Source organism: Hypomesus nipponensis, chromosome 2 (assembly GCF_054491055.1).
Source record: "Hypomesus nipponensis isolate SF chromosome 2, ASM5449105v1, whole genome shotgun sequence".
Taxonomy (NCBI): domain Eukaryota; kingdom Metazoa; phylum Chordata; class Actinopteri; order Osmeriformes; family Osmeridae; genus Hypomesus; species Hypomesus nipponensis.
In genome coordinates, this window is record NC_140362.1 from 21,741,147 (window position 1) to 21,757,500 (window position 16,354).

At 54.1% G+C, this 16,354-nt stretch overlaps 2 protein-coding genes across 3 annotated transcripts in view; both read right to left on the reverse strand.

Annotated features, from left to right (window-relative positions):
* Positions 1-209: 209 nt before the first annotated feature.
* On the reverse strand, positions 210-11,367 carry pklr (pyruvate kinase L/R). 2 transcript variants are annotated; one of them, XM_084668917.1, is made up of 12 exons: positions 11,257-11,367; positions 7,238-7,402; positions 6,473-6,564; positions 6,097-6,228; positions 5,333-5,519; positions 4,822-5,095; positions 3,947-4,097; positions 2,920-3,072; positions 2,475-2,641; positions 2,139-2,205; positions 785-899; positions 210-566 (listed from the first exon to the last, which is right to left on the reverse strand). In XM_084668917.1, exons 2-12 carry the CDS (start codon positions 7,374-7,376, stop codon positions 460-462), a joined length of 1,584 nt encoding a protein of 527 aa, XP_084525043.1. In that variant the 5' UTR covers positions 7,377-7,402; positions 11,257-11,367; the 3' UTR covers positions 210-459. The 2 variants fall into 2 exon arrangements, with proteins under 2 accessions (XP_084525043.1, XP_084525042.1); XM_084668916.1 differs by lacking the exon at positions 11,257-11,367 and adding an exon at positions 9,181-9,479.
* Positions 11,368-11,552: 185 nt separating this feature from the next.
* Positions 11,553-16,354, reverse strand: part of cyp11c1 (cytochrome P450, family 11, subfamily C, polypeptide 1) — a 7,873-nt gene continuing 3,071 nt past the window's right edge. The window contains exons 5-9 of the mRNA XM_084668915.1: positions 13,428-13,612; positions 13,160-13,326; positions 12,711-12,789; positions 12,133-12,360; positions 11,553-11,887 (exon numbers count right to left, since the gene is read on the reverse strand). Coding sequence (XP_084525041.1) covers positions 11,777-11,887; positions 12,133-12,360; positions 12,711-12,789; positions 13,160-13,326; positions 13,428-13,612 — 770 coding nt within the window. The 3' untranslated portion in view covers positions 11,553-11,776. The remainder of the gene's footprint in view (positions 11,888-12,132; positions 12,361-12,710; positions 12,790-13,159; positions 13,327-13,427; positions 13,613-16,354) is intronic.

Consider the following 16,354-nt stretch of genomic DNA (forward strand, 5'->3'; position numbering starts at 1 on the left):
CACTTGTCCATTTCGTGGGCTTATCTCCTCATGATATATTACTGGTGACAATCGCCAAACAAAGAAAAGTTATTATTCGTATCAGATCATTTAAATAATAAACTAACTAAACCCTAATAAACTGCAAGAGAAAAGTCACCAGAAGATGTTTCTGTTGGAAAATTCTCAAATCATTATAGATACACACACAAACGCACACACCAAAAAAATGAAATATTATGCTAAATCTTTTATTTGGAGGGAGTCAGTGCTTCTCTGGTCAACAAACAGGTACAGAGTAGAGACTGTCACTGGCATTAAACGTGATAGTCACAGGCTTTTGGGAATATATTCTCCTTTATCTGTGTAAGGCACATGGGAGTCTACTCCAGAGTTGGGCTACCGTGTAAACAGTCAAACTCTCTGTCATTGGTTGGTTTGTTTGTCCGTTAGTCACAGTGTCCAATGGCAGCAGCGTATTTAGGGCACATTGACCGCCCTCATGATGTTAGTGTGACCTGACCCAGGGATCCATCCTGTCACCACAATCACCATGTCTCCTGACTTGAAGAACCCCCTCGCCTTTCCTACAGACGGCGACAGAGAGACAGAGAGCGAAGGAGAAGTCTCAAACAGGCAGCATAGAGAATCATGTCTCGTACGACTAATAAACCCAAGCAGACACACACACACACACACTAGCTGACCTATGTCCATGCCAAAGCGCACACACACACACACACACTAGCTGACCTATGTCCATGCCAAAGCGCACACACACACACACACACACACAGTAGCTGACCTATGTCCATGCCGAAGGCCACTCTGTTGTCCAGGTCATCCGCCCAGACGGGCGCAGGCAGAGGGTGGTACAGCACTGGGAACACGCCCCTCAGCAGCTGGGACTGACGAGCCACCTGTCACAGGAGGGGCTACTGTCACCATACTCTCCTACAGGAAGTGACACTGTCCTACAGGAAGTGACACTGTCCTACAGGAAGTGACACTGTCCTACAGGAAGTGATACTCTCCTACAGGAAGTGACACTGTCCTACAGGAAGTGATACTGTCCTACAGGAAGTGACACTGTCCTACAGGAAGTTACACTGTCGCCATACTGTCCTACAGGAAGTGACACTGTCCTACAGGAAGTGATACTGTCCTACAGGAAGTGACACTGTCCTACAGGAAGTTACACTGTCGCCATACTGTCCTACAGGAAGTGACACTGTCCTACAGGAAGTGACACTGTCACCATACTGTCTTACAGGAAGTGACACTGTCCTACAGGAAGTGACACTGTCACCATACTGTCCTATAGGAAGTGACACTGTCACCATACTGTCCTACAGGAAGTTACACTGTCACCACACTGTCCTACAGGAAGTGACACTGTCACCACACTGTCCTACAGGAAGTGACACTGTTCTACAGGAAGTGACACTGTCACCATATTGTCCTACAGGAAGTTACACTGTCACCACACTGTCCTACAGGAAGTGACACTGTCCTACAGGAAGTGACACTGTCATCATACTGTCCTACAGGAAGTTACACTGTCACCACACCGTCCTACAGGAAGTGACACTGTCACCACACTGTCCTACAGGAAGTTACACTGTCCTACAGGAAGTTACACTGTCACCATACTGTCCTATAGGAAGTTACACGGTCACCATACTGTCCTATAGGAAGTTACACTGTTCTACAGGAAGTGACACTGTCACCATATTGTCCTACAGGAAGTTACACTGTCACCACACTGTCCTACAGGAAGTGACACTGTCCTACAGGAAGTGACACTGTCACCATACTGTCCTACAGGAAGTTACACTGTCACCACACCGTCCTACAGGAAGTGACACTGTCACCACACTGTCCTACAGGAAGTTACACTGTCCTACAGGAAGTTACACTGTCACCATACTGTCCTATAGGAAGTTACACGGTCACCATACTGTCCTATAGGAAGTTACACTGTCCTACAGGAAGTTACACTATGACCATACTGTGGTACAGGAAGATACACTATCATCTTACTGTGGTACAGGAAGTTACACTATCATCATACTGTGGTACAGGAAGTTACACTATCATCCTACTGTGGTACAGGAAGTTACACTATCATCTTACTGTGGTACAGGAAGTTACATCACCTGGGGATTCCTGGTTACAGCAATGATGGGGCAACGAGGGCGGTACCTGGACAGGAGATGACCAGACCTGAAAGAGAGAGAGAGAGACATAGCGAGAGAGAGACATAGAGAGAGAGACATAGAGAGAGAGAGACATAGAGAGAGAGACATAGAGAGAGAGACAGAGAGAGAGAGACATAGCGAGAGAGAGACATAGCGAGAGAGGGAGACATAGAGAGAGAGACATAGCGAGAGCGAGAGAGAGAGCATTGGAGAGTTGTGAGGTTGATGTGTGTGTAGTGTGCATGACTGTGTGTGTATTACAGCAGTCAGATGTGGAGGGTATTGTGACTGTACCTGCCGGAGGTGGTGAGCACGATGATGGCTCCTGCACAGCACTTGAAGGAAGACTCCACAGCGCCAATGGCCGTGACCTCTGTAGGGTCGGACGACAGCGGGGTCAGACGACGAAGCTCCTCAAATAACTGCTGATGAAAGTTGGCTGCCTCCGCCTCCCGGCAGATCTGTGTGTGTGTGTGTGTGTGTGTGTGTGTGTGTGTGTGTGTGTGTGTGTGTGTGTGTGTGTGTGTGTGTGAGTGAGTGAGTGAGTGAGAGAGAGAGAAAGAGAGAGAGAGATCCCAGAAGACAGTGGGTATATGTGTGGATATGAGCAGAGAGAGAGAGAGGAAGAGAAAGTAAGAACATAATAATATTCACAAAAAATATGAAACTAAATACAGTGACAGTCTGCCCTCCCCCTCCCCCTCCACAGACACACACACACACACACACACACACTCACCGAGTGCATCATGGCAACAGCCTTGACAGGGAACAGTCCTTTGGCTGTTTCTCCAGACAGCATGACGCAGTCGGCTCCATCCAACACAGCGTTGGCTACGTCACTCCCCTCTGCTCTGGTGGGTCGGGGGTGAGACACCATGCTCTCCAACATCTACACACACACACACACACAGGCCCACACACACACACACACACACACACACAGGCCCACACAGGCCCAAGCACGCAGCAAAAAAATAACAGACATCCCCCAGGAGTTCAGGATGTGTGTTGTCATTAAGAGGGGAAAAAGAGTGATGAGATAGAGGAGGCCCAGAAGGGAAGAAACACAGAAAAAGTTGTGAGAAAGAGACATATCCCCCTAAGAGAAGGAAGAGTGGTACGACCCAACACCACAGAAGAAGAATGCATGTGACAGGAGGGAGAGGGACTGAGGGGAGAAGAAGAGGCATCCTAGCAGGGCTGTGAGTGGAATACCATCATGATGTCGAACCAGCATCAGGGGAGGAAGCAGACTTCAGATGGAGTGCGTGTGTGTGTGTGTGTGTGTGTGTGTGTTTGTGCTTATGGATGTTGAACGTCCTCCATGTTTGGCTCTCGTTCCCATCTGTGTGTTTGTATTTCCACGTCTTACTTTCTCAGTCAGTGTGTGTGTAGTGCACTGTGTAGTGTGTGTGTGTGTGTGTGTTCTGACTAACCTGCTCCAACGCTGTCAGGCAGACTCAGCAGCTGTAGCATGAACAACATACAGCCCTGTGACTCAGCTCTGCTCGGGGAGCATGCATGTGCTTGGTGTGAGAGAACATGCCTGGATAAATATAACTGTCGTGGACAAACAGCTTACACACGTGTACTTGATTCAGTGTGAGTGTGTGTGTGTGTGTGTGTGTGTGGCCAAGCCGTCTACTATCTGTGGAGCAGATGTGAGCAAGTGCGGGAGAGGGACAGCAGATAAGAAATGCAACCTATTGGCTATTTTGGGCACACATTTGATTTCTGAAATGTGTGTGTGTGTCGTGTCTGACCTGTGTGGCACAGATGACAGGCTTGCCAGCAGAGTTGCAGCGGCCAATCATCATCTTCTGAGCGATGAAGACTTTCTCCGCGGGGATCTCTATCCCTAGGTCGCCCCTGGCGACCATCACTCCATCACTTTCAGCCAGGATCTCCTGAAAACTGAGTGGAAAGGGAGGGAGGGAGGGAGGGAGGGAGGGAGGGAGGGAGGGAGGGAGGGAGGGAGGGAGGGAGGGAGGGAGGGAGGGAGGGAGGGAGGGAGGGAGGGAGGGAGGGAGGGAGGGAGGGAGGGAGGGAGGGAGGGAGGGAGGGAGGGAGGGAGGGAGGGAGGGAGGGAGGGAGGGAGGGAGGGAGGGAGGGAGGAGGGGGTTAGGGTTATAAAGATAGAAACAGTAGGAAGAGAGAGAGCAGATGAGCGTGGGTTAAGGGCGGTCGAAGGAAAGCGCAAGAGAGAGAACAGGACAGAAGAGAAAATAGAGGATGAAGGGCAGACATGATTTACATCCAATTGACAAAACACTACTGGCCATGTTTCACCCAAACAGCCGCACGGAGCTGTAGCATTGGGCTGAACCACTCTGATCCTACTCAGTATCAGTGACACGTCCTCATCCGTCACTGTTCAGCAGCTGTCAGGAGTCAAGACTGTAGCCGCTGGCTCTCAGTGTGACCACAGATCCACCCCCAGACCCAGCAGCCCTGGTCTGCTACCAGCTAAGTCAATGATTCATTATTCAGAACACTTCTCACTGCAAACAATACAGGATTCATTTGACAGTTGACATGTTTTTCTATAACATTTTAATGTTTGATATTGAACGTGCTGTGTTACACGTGTGTGTGCGTGTGTGTGTGTGTGTGTGTGTACGGCACGCCTCAGACTCACTTCTGCACGCCCTGTCTACTCTCCACCTTGCTGACCACCTTGATGTCTCGCCCCATCGGCCCCAGCGCCCGGCGCACCTCCCGCACGTCCTGGGCTGAGCGGATGAAGCTGGCGAACACTATGTCCACGCCCTGGGACACCCCGAACCTCAGGTCCCCCTCGTCACGCTCGCTGACCGCGGGCATGCCCAGCAGGTCACAGCCCGGCAGGTTGACCCCCTTACGGCTCCCCAGCACCGCCCCGCTCTCCACCACGGCCTCCACCCAGTCTGGGCCTGTGGGGGGGGGGGAGGGGCAGGGAGGGGAGGGGGGAGAGGGGGTGGAAGATTGTAAGTCAGGGACGAGATACGTGTATCCGGTTATAAATCTGGGTGTAAATATATAGACGACTTTGGTTACAGCATTTCTTGTTTTTAAACGTGCTTCATAAATGAACTATTGTTTGATGTGCGGAGATCTGGAAGGTCCTGTGTGTGTGTGTTTGTGTGTGTGTGTGTGTGTGGAGGCATCACCCGTCTCCAGGACTTTGAGGCCGATGAGCCCGTCGTCGATATAGATCCGCCCCCCCGGCTGGATGACGCTGGGCAGGCTGGGGTAGTCCACCCAGATCACCTTCCCATCCGTGCTGTCCTTGTCCTCCTCCGCTGTCACCACGCGCACATGAGCCCCCTTCTCCAGCTGCACTTCGTTATCCGCACTCTACACACACGAGGGGGGAGGGTACTCAGTCTTAGTATGGCAAATTCTGATTTGGGTTAGATTTGTTCTGATATCTGATATAGATGGGAGTCAGATGGCTGAGCGGTTAGGGAATCGGACGAGTAATTTAGAAGGTTGCAGGTTTGATTCCAGTCCGTGTCAAATGACAATGTGTCCTTGGGCATGGCACTTCACCCTACTTGCCTCGGGGGGAATGTCCCTGTACTCACTGTAAGTCGCTCTGGATAAGAGCGTCTGCTAAATGACTACATGTAAATGATATTGTGCCATATCCCTTGGCAGGAGAGCCTAATTAATGGATGACATATATCATCCGCACCGCTGCCAGAACGGTAACCCTAACGGAGCTGGTTGCCCATGACAACCGCTGTTTGACAGGATCTTGTGACATGGACTTCAACCGGGACATTTGGCAGAACTAACACAGAAATAACACAGCACTCAGCTCACCCTGCTATCTGTCTGAAGCCATCTGGTTAGAGTTAGCAGCTGAAGGCCAGCTCTGTTTGACGCTGCTCCCGTTAGCGTGCTAGCTGGTTAGCGTTAGCTCACTTACCCCTTTTACCAAGCCTGTCCGGATTTCTGGACCCTTCGTATCAAGGGCGATGGCCACGGGTCTGTAGTACAAGGGGTCAGAGGTGATCGTGTCCACAGCTTCCCTGATATTTTTGATTGTCTCACCATGGTACTGAGGGACAGGAAAAAACTGTCACACAAAGGCAAGATACCACATGGACACACACACACACTAATGCTCATTTTGAAGACAAAAAACTTGACGATAACCAACGCTCGTTAACGACCATTAACCGTCAAGATTAAAAATGTAAAATGGACGAGCTGATTGAATTAACAGGTAAACATTCGTATTGTCGGTTAACAGTTAGCCTACACGGTTATTCCGAGCACGCCTACGCAGGACGCACACACACCTCATGAGTTCCGTGAGAGAAGTTGAGTCGAGCAATATTCATTCCTGCTTTCACCATCTCCTGTAGTTTAGGGATGGAACGAGACGCAGGGCCTGACCGACAGTGACAGAGAGTAAGACAGTCAGACAGAGAGTAAGACAGTCAGACAGAGAGTAAGACAGTCAGACAGAGAGTAAGACAGTCAGACAGAGAGTAAGACAGTCAGACAGAGAGTAAGACAGTCAGACAGAGAATAAGACAGTCAGACAGAGAGCAGTAAGACAGTCAGACAGAGAGTAAGACAGTCAGACAGAGAGTAAGACAGTCAGACAGAGAGCAGTAAGACAGTCAGACAGAGAGCAGTAAGACAGTCAGACAGAGAGCAGTAAGACAGTCAGACAGTCAGACAGAGAGTAAGACAGTCAGACAGAGAGCAGTAAGACAGTCAGACAGAGAGCAGTAAGACAGTCAGACAGAGAGTAAGACAGTCAGACAGAGACAGAGAGAGACGGTTATCAAGAAACATACGGGTGAAAGAGAGGGACAGTGATTCAGCAAGAGAAGGCGGTCGAACACAATTTGTTGACAAGTGTGCACTTGAATGTGTCGGACACTTCATCAATATGTCAGTCAGTGGGCAACATCTCAACCAATACAAAGTCTGGCCAGGTAGACAGCTAAGCTTCTACTGTACATATTAGTGGGCATCTCAACCACAGCGGCCTCATTCTGCCGCGACAGATGGTGAGCCACAATCCCAACTCACTGGTTGGTCATTTAACTCACCAATGGTGCAGACGATGCTGGTGTTGCGGGCTACGATTGGCTCCTGGTCGATGTCCAGCAGACACAGGTGCTCCAGGAAGGTGTCGGCCATGCTAGCATCCAGCTGCTGGCGCTGGATGAAGGAGTCTGGAAGAGTCATGAGCTCAGAGTAGCGTCTGAGACGAGCTGCAGCACCAGGCAGAGAGAGAGACAGAGAGAGAGAGAGACAGAGAGAGACAGGGAGAGAGAGACAGAGAGAGAGAGATACGAAGAGAGACAGAGAGAGATACAGAGAGAGACAGAGAGAGATACAGAGAGAGAGACACAGGGAGACAGAGAGAGAGCTGGGTTAGGGGAGAGAGATCTGGGCTAGGGGAGAGAGATCTGGGCTAGGGGAGAGGAGAGAGAGCTGGGTTAGGGGAGAGAGAGTTGGGCTAGGGGAGAAAGATCTGGGCTAGGGGAGAGAGATCTGGGCTAGGGGAGAGAGAGAAAGCTGGGCTAGGGGAGAAAGAGCTGGGCTAGGGGAGAGGAGATAGCTGGGCTAGGGGAGAGGAGATAGCTGGGTTAGGGGAGAGAGATCTGGGTTAGGGGAGAGGAGATAGCTGGGCTAGGGGGCGCCAGAGAGGCTGAAGACTCCCAGCAGGCCAGATGACATTCAGGAGAGGAGCGAGGGCATCCAGGTTAACATGCAACACGCTGACATTCAGGAGAGACAGTCAGGGGGCTGGTGTCACAGAACACCACTCAGGAGACAGGCTGTGACACGCCAACTAAATGACATTTTAAAACAAGCAGGGAATCGGTTAATGCCCAGCACAACTCTGCATTCATGAGACACGTCAAGCCAGAAAATAGATCTCTACATGCTATATCTGGAACATGAACTATATACAGTACTGTATAGGCCTATGTTTCCATGATGCAAAGCCTTTGTTCACAGGTCGCGGTGGTAAAATGTTGCAATGTCGACATGGAAACCCCAAAAAGTAAGAGTTCAAAGCGGAGGTGGGGGGTGGTCTGTGATTGGACAGCGGTGGGTGACGGTCTGTGATTGTTCATCTACCTCCGCCACTCGAGCCTCCAAACAGACAACTGAACGGATCCCAGCAACACATCCTGAAGGTTCTCCAACCTGAGGTTGTTGCCCCGGGTTACCTAACCGGGGCCTCATCTATGTGTCCCTGACACTGTCCAGGGATTCAGGTCTGTTGAAACAGCCGTGGGCGCACACAGCATCACCCCTCAGAAGGGATTCAAACCCAGGGAACAGAAGAGAGAGGCTGCACAGCATGCACCGATGGTACTGTTCCTATTCCTGGTGTTCTGCCAGGTGCCCTACACGTGTGCTGTGGGGCTTTACTAACGCAGCTACAGAGAAACTCGGTCATCCGAGCGGGCTGTTTCTTTCATAACAGGGAGGAGGAGGGTTCTAATGGGCGGGGTAAGAGGAGGAGGGTAGAGGAGATCGAGATATCCAAGGTCAATACCAACAGTGCCGGCAAGTGGGGAGGTAAGGGGGGGAGGGGGGGGGGTAGAGGGATGGAGGTGAGGCACTAGAGAGATGGAGGTGGTGATGGATGGGTCAATACTGAGCAGGCCCCATGAGAGAGGAGCGAGGCAGAGTGTTGCCCCAAGGCTGTCTGCCTCACAGACAGCTGGGCTGCCACCCTGAGGACTCCTACAGAAAACTAGAGGAGGGAATATGACAAGGAAAAAGGGACCTCTTGGCTTTTATTGAGGCTAGGTGTGTGTGTGTGTGTGTGTGTGTGTGTGTAGGGCTTCTCCCCATCTCTCTCTGACCCAGTTCTGCCTCTCCCCTACACACCTCCTTTACACTGACATCAGACTCTGACACATCACACATACATGTACACAACTTTTGACAGTTGGTTGACACAACCGACCTTAGAGTGAGCACACCTCGTTTACAGAATAAATACAATGCCAAAGATACATCGACTTACCTCCCATCTTGGCTTGAGAGCTTATTGACAACTTTCTATTTTTCTGCTGTATCCTTCTGTCTGTCAGACCAACCCTGTCTGTCAGATCAACCCTGTCTGTCTGTCGACCCCTCTTCTGTCTGTCAGATCAACCCTGTCTGTCTGTCGACCCCTCTTCTGTCTGTCAGATCAACCCTGTCTGTCTGTCGACCCCTCTTCTGTCTGTCAGATCAACCCTGTCTGTCTGTCGACCCCTCTTCTGTCTGTCAAATCAACCCTGTCTGTCTGTCGACCCCTCTTCTGTCCTCTGGTCTTCAGAAAAAGTGTGAACTCAATGATCCTTCCACTCATGGCTCCCCTCTCCTCCTAAACCCCTCCCCTCTCCTCCTAAACCCCTCCCCTCTCCTGCTAAACCCCTCCCCTCTCCTCCTAAACCCCTACCCTCTCCTCCTAAACCCCTCCCCTCTCCTCCTAAACCCCTCTCCTTCTAAACCCCTCCCCTCTCCTCCTAAACCCCTCCCCTCTCCTCCTAAACCCCTCCCCTCTCCTCCTAAACCCCTCCCCTCTCCTCCTAAACCCCTCCCCTCTCCTCCTAAACCCCTCCCCTCTCCTCCTAAACCCCTCCCCTCTCCTCCTAAACCCCTCCCCTCTCCTCCTAAACCCCTCCCCTCTCCTCCTAAACCCCTCCCCTCTCCTCCTAAACTCCCCCCCCTCCCCTCATTTGGTGCGTGGGCCTGGCGGTGTGCCAGCGTAGTCAGTCTCTCAGCAGGGTGAACACACAGCAGCTTCAGTGGGAGGGTGACAAGCCAACACAAACACTCCTGACAGGCAAGCGTGACATCTTGTAACGCCGACATCCGTCTCCATGTGTTTCTGTGAGCCAGCCAGATGCTGATCCACTGGTCAGGCACTGTGAGGCTGACCCTCCAGTCTGACTTCTCTGTTTCACCTGGTAGTGTTCCTGAGAGGCAGTTGAAGCGTAGCTAGGTGACCTTGCAACAGCAGGCGCTAGCAGCATTGGCAGTAGGGTCTAGCTCAGAGTCTGATAACAGGCGCCTCTGGAGGGAAGCCCCTTGAATCATTAGATTCCTGGATGTTCGTGGCTCAATCTTGCGTAAATGCAGCCAATAGTAACCTGTAGCTCATCGTAATTTAACACAAACTGTGTGTGCGTGTGTGTGTGTGCGCATGTGTGCGCGTGTGTGCGCTCGGCCAGAAAAATCTGGACCTGGGTCAAATCCAACGGTCACGTTTGCGTACACACACACATCCACACACACACAACCTGACAGAGGGTGTAAATCAGTAGCCAAAGGACAAACAGACCTTTGTGCCTCAGTTAGGAGAATTTCTGTCACACATACTCCTTCTCCTCAGTAACACAGGCCCATACAGCACACACCAGAGGGATCAACACCACTACTCAACCCCTAACTGGGGAGCAAGCTGACATTCGACCAACATCTCATCTTGGTCAAGATCTTTGTGATATTATATTTAATAACATGGGTTGATCAATGTATGTGACTCAACAGCATAGCACCATGAATCATATTCAATGCTCTACTTATCAGTAGGCCTACTACTAGTCCATTTCATAATTCCATACTGTAGTTTAATAATCCTGCTGCTCTCTAAAGTTACATAGTCTGCAACTTGAAAATCCTAGACCAGTTCAGAAAACACAAACCCAGCTTGATACGCCAGTTGGTCAAAGAAGGTCGTAAGTTCAGTTGTAATGAAAATAATTGTATTTTGACTATATAAACTATCTGATCATTACCTCAGTAGCTGATCGGCTAAAGGTCAACATGCCTCCGCATGCCCCTCAACCTGCCGGATCGATACCAAAGCTTCTGTAACATCAGCTCCACAGAAATTGATTGTTTGTCAAGCGTCTGAATGACCGCGTGTGGTTGCAATGCTATTGCTATTTTTACAAGAGCTTACGAACCAAATATAGTTTTACATGCGTATTATTTAATACATCAAAAGCCACGGTAGGAATGGGTGTACGAATTATCAATACAATCGTTGTTTAAGAGTATTGTTTGAGTATCAAGACGAAAATAACCAGAAAAGAAAATAACCACAAACCTTTTAAGTTTCAGGGAAACAGGAAAAGTAACGTTGCTGTTACACGCACACCTGATGTAGCTGCGGTGTTAAGATCGGTGTGTCCGACCGACCAACCGACCATCAGACCTTGAGCATCACCGAGCGGCAGACATGTGCCACTACCATCCAAACCAGCAGCACGTCTGAAGACATGACACATCAAACAACGGACAGGCCCTGACCTCGATCTAAAACACATCCACAATGGGACACGCGGTCTAAAGAGAATACCACGTAGATCACAGAAACGTTCAATTTTTTTAATGGACATGTTTTCCATTGGAACATGGTCAGTGTATTGAGTAAATTAGGCTGTTGTTGAACAGATAACGACCGATGAATGGATTGTTACTTGTGTGTGTGTGTGTGTGTGTGTGTGTGTGTGTGTGTCAGAGTGTGCTGAAGGTAATGCAGGGGGTTAGGGTTAGTGTGTGTGTGTGTGTGTGTCAGAGTGTGCTGAAGGTAATGCAGGGGGTTAGGGTTAGTGTGTGTGTGTGTGTCAGAGTGTGCTGAAGGTAATGCAGGGGGTCGTCTCTGGCTGTAGGATGAGGGTGTATTTAGTTCTGATGTCTTCCGATGAAGACACACTTAGGCGGAAATTCAACAGGATCTAGAGAGAGAGAATGAGGGAGGGGGGGAGAGGAAGGCAGGAAAATCAAATACTTAATCCCAAGGATTAGTTCTACTAAATTAAACACCAAATACTCCCCCCCTCTCCCCCCTCTCCCCCTCTCCCTCCCTCCCTCTCCCCCTTCTCCCCCCTCTCCCCCTCTCCCTCCCCTCCCCCTCTCCCCCTCTCCCTCCCCTCTCCCCCTCTCCCTCTCTCCCTCCCTCCCTCTCCCTCCCCTCCCTCACATGCATGAGCACAAGCTGCATCTCGGTCTCGGCGATCCGCCGGCCGACACACTGCCGTGCCCCGAACCCGAAGGCCAGGGAGCGGAACGCCGTCCCCCCGCCGCCCCCCTGGGTGGAGGCTCCGCCCCCCTCCGCCCCGCTCCCCCAGCGGCCAGGGTCAAAGCGCTTTGGATCCTGGAACACCTGGCTGCTACGACCCAGAGGGTAGAGACAGGCCTGCACCAGGGTCTGGAGGAGAGGGAGGACAAGAGGAGGTGAGGAGGTCAGGAGGAGGTGAGGAGGGAGGGAGGAGGAAGAGAGGAGGAGGAGGTGGGGAGGTAAGGAGGAGGTGAGGAGGTCAAGAGGAGGTGAGGAGGTTGGTCAAAGTTCAAGTTCAAGTCTTTTATTTGTCAGGTACACAGAACAACACAAGGTTAGACTGGGTACTGAAATTCTTAAGACAAGACAACGCAGGCACCTGGCATAACATAACAACGTTTGAGACAGTGTGGTTTGGGGAGGATATCTTGACATACGTGGTGTTTAGAATGTGAAGGAGTTGAGAGTGTGTGTGTGTCTGTGTGTGTGTGTAGTCTTACCCCAGCAGGTATGTGATAGTTCTGGAGAACAATGTCTCTTATTGGATACCGCTGCACAGTGATCCCCACTGGGTATAACCTTTAAACAACACACACACACACACACACCATTTTATTACACAATGCATAGCTGCCATTCTCAATGTTTCTATAAAAAAACGATTATAATAAATTCCTGGCTGTTTCAACAGAACACCAGTCTGCTGAGGGGCTGCCTCCCAGCCTGTCTGAACATATTTAGATTCTGTCCCTCTTTTAACCCTTTGAAGTGTATAAAACCACAAAATGGCTGATGGGAATTATTATGATACATTATTTACCTAAATAATTTCTACACAATGTAAAAAAAACACAACACTTTTGGGTCATTGTCTATAAAACATGTTTAATAACCTTGTGGGTCCATTAGACGTGTGAACATCAGCACACCAGGTTTGAATAGGGTTTACCTGAGGATCTCCTTGACGGTTCCCTTCAGCAGTGGCGCCCCCTGCAGGACCTTGTGGACATGCCCATCAGCCTGCGCCCAGGCTGCCCTCACCTGCTGCCTGACCCGCTCCTGAACCTCGGGGTTACGGCCCAGCTCGTACAGCCCAAACTGCAGCGGCACGGCCGTCTGGAGGGGGAGGGGGCCCGGGGGGTTACTCTGTTCTACACACACACACACACAACCAGACGCACACAAACACACACACACACACACACACCCTCACTGACCGTGTCCACTCCCCCTGCCATCAGCTCAGTGATGTTGGCTCTGATGAGTTCCAGAGACAGCTGTCCTTTCTCCATCAGTTGACTCAGCACTCCGCTGAAGCGGCCCTCCTCCCCGCCCCCCCCCTCCCCGCCCCCCCGGGAGGACGACTGCAGGCGCTGGTACCCCCGCTGGATCCTGGCTTCCGCTGGGGGGCCACCAGGTGCAAGGGTGGTGGAGAAGAGAGAGAGAGAGAGAGAAAGGGGTCAGTGGAAGAGGGGGCTGTGTGGTGTGTGGTGGGGGGAGGGAGGTGTGTGGTGGTGGGGGGGAGGTGTGTGGTGGGGGGAGGGAGGTGTGTGGTGGGGGGAGGGAGGTGTGTGGTGGTGGGGGGGAGGTGTGTGGTGGGGGGGAGGGAGGTGTGTGGTGGGGGGAGGGAGGTGTGTGGTGGGGGAGAGGGAGGTGTGTGGTGGGGGAGAGGGAGGTGTGTGGTGGGGGGAGGGAGGTGTGTGGTGGGGGGAGGGAGGTGTGTGGTGGGGGGGAGGGAGGTGTGTGGTGGGGGAGAGGGAGGTGTGTGGTGGGGGGGAGGGAGGTGTGTGGTGGGGGGGAGGGAGGTGTGTGGTGGGGGGAGGGAGGTGTGTGGTGGGGGAGAGGGAGGTGTGTGGTGGGGGAGAGGGAGGTGTGTGGTGGGGGGAGGGAGGTGTGTGGTGGGGGGAGGGAGGTGTGTGGTGGGGGGAGGGAGGTGTGTGGTGGTGGGGGGGAGGTGTGTGGTGGGGGAGAGGGAGGTGTGTGGTGGGGGGAGGGAGGTGTGTGGTGGGGGGGAGGGAGGTGTGTGGTGGGGGAGAGGGAGGTGTGTGGTGGGGGGAGGGAGGTGTGTGGTGGGGGAGAGGGAGGTGTGTGGTGGGGGGGAGGGAGGTGTGTGGTGGGGGGAGGGAGGTGTGTGGTGGGGGGGAGGGAGGTGTGTGGTGGGGGGAGGGAGGTGTGTGGTGGGGGAGAGGGAGGTGTGTGGTGGGGGGAGGGAGGTGTGTGGTGGGGGGAGGGAGGTGTGTGGTGGGGGGAGGGAGGTGTGTGGTGGGGGAGAGGGAGGTGTGTGGTGGGGGAGAGGGAGGTGTGTGGTGGGGGGAGGGAGGTGTGTGGTGGGGGGAGGGAGGTGTGTGGTGGGGGAGGGAGGTGTGTGGTGGGGGGAGGGAGGTGTGTGGTGGGGGAGAGGGAGGTGTGTGGTGGGGGGAGGGAGGTGTGTGGTGGGGGGAGGGAGGTGTGTGGTGGGGGAGAGGGAGGTGTGTGGTGGGGGGAGGGAGGTGTGTGGTGGGGGAGAGGGAGGTGTGTGGTGGGGGGAGGGAGGTGTGTGGTGGGGGAGAGGGAGGTGTGTGGTGGGGGGAGGGAGGTGTGTGGTGGGGGGGAGGGAGGTGTGTGGTGGGGGAGAGGGAGGTGTGTGGTGGGGGGAGGGAGGTGTGTGGTGGGGGGGAGGGAGGTGTGTGGTGGGGGGAGGGAGGTGTGTGGTGGGGGAGAGGGAGGTGTGTGGTGGGGGGAGGGAGGTGTGTGGTGGGGGGGAGGTGTGTGGTGGGGGGAGGGAGGTGTGTGGTGGGGGAGAGGGAGGTGTGTGGTGGGGGGAGGGAGGTGTGTGGTGGGGGGGAGGGAGGTGTGTGGTGGGGGAGAGGGAGGTGTGTGGTGGTGGGGGGGAGGTGTGTGGTGGGGGGAGGGAGGTGTGTGGTGGGGGGAGGGAGGTGTGTGGTGGGGGAGAGGGAGGTGTGTGGTGGGGGAGAGGGAGGTGTGTGGTGGGGGGGAGGGAGGTGTGTGGTGGGGGGAGGGAGGTGTGTGGTGGGGGAGAGGGAGGTGTGTGGTGGGGGGGAGGGAGGTGTGTGGTGGGGGGGAGGGAGGTGTGTGGTGGGGGGGAGGGAGGTGTGTGGTGGGGGAGAGGGAGGTGTGTGGTGGGGGAGAGGGAGGTGTGTGGTGGGGGGGAGGGAGGTGTGTGGTGGGGGGAGGGAGGTGTGTGGTGGGGGGAGGGAGGTGTGTGGTGGGGGGGAGGGAGGTGTGTGGTGGGGGAGAGGGAGGTGTGTGGTGGGGGGAGGGAGGTGTGTGGTGGGGGGAGGGAGGTGTGTGGTGGGGGAGAGGGAGGTGTGTGGTGGGGGGAGGGAGGTGTGTGGTGGGGGAGAGGGAGGTGTGTGGTGGGGGGAGGGAGGTGTGTGGTGGGGGAGAGGGGAGGTGTGTGGTGGGGGGAGGGAGGTGTGTGGTGGGGGAGGGAGGTGTGTGGTGGGGGAGAGGGAGGTGTGTGGTGGGGGGAGGGAGGTGTGTGGTGGGGGAGGGAGGTGTGTGGTGGGGGGGAGGGAGGTGTGTGGTGGGGGAGAGGGAGGTGTGTGGTGGGGGGAGGGAGGTGTGTGGTGGGGGGGAGGTGTGTGGTGGGGGGAGGGAGGTGTGTGGTGGGGGGGAGGTGTGTGGTGGTGGGGGGGAGGTGTGTGGTGGGGGGAGGGAGGTGTGTGGTGGGGGAGAGGGAGGTGTGTGGTGGGGGGAGGGAGGTGTGTGGTGGGGGGAGGGAGGTGTGTGGTGGGGGAGAGGGAGGTGTGTGGTGGGGGAGAGGGAGGTGTGTGGTGGGGGGAGGGAGGTGTGTGGTGGGGGGAGGGAGGTGTGTGGTGGGGGGAGGGAGGTGTGTGGTGGGGGGGAGGGAGGTGTGTGGTGGGGGAGAGGGAGGTGTGTGGTGGGGGGGAGGGAGGTGTGTGGTGGGGGGGAGGTGTGTGGTGGGGGGAGGGAGGTGTGTGGTGGGGGGGAGGTGTGTGGTGGTGGGGGGAGGTGTGTGGTGGGGGGAGGGAGGTGTGTGGTGGGGGAGAGGGAGGTGTGTGGTGGGGGGAGGGAGGTGTGTGGTGGGGGGGAGGGAGGTGTGTGGTGGGGGAGAGGGAGGTGTGTGGTGGGGGGAGGGAGGTGTGTGGTGGGGGGGAGGGAGGTGTGTGGTGGGGGAGAG

Coding starts and splice junctions, on each gene's coding strand:
- pklr (XM_084668916.1), bottom strand. Junction 5,096..5,332: donor CCTCAAAGTCCTGGAGACGG/GTGATGCCTCCA, acceptor CCCCCCCCACAG/GCCCAGACTGGGTGGAGGCC. Junction 3,073..3,946: donor CTGTCATCTGTGCCACACAG/GTCAGACACGAC, acceptor GTGTGTGTGTAG/ATGTTGGAGAGCATGGTGTC.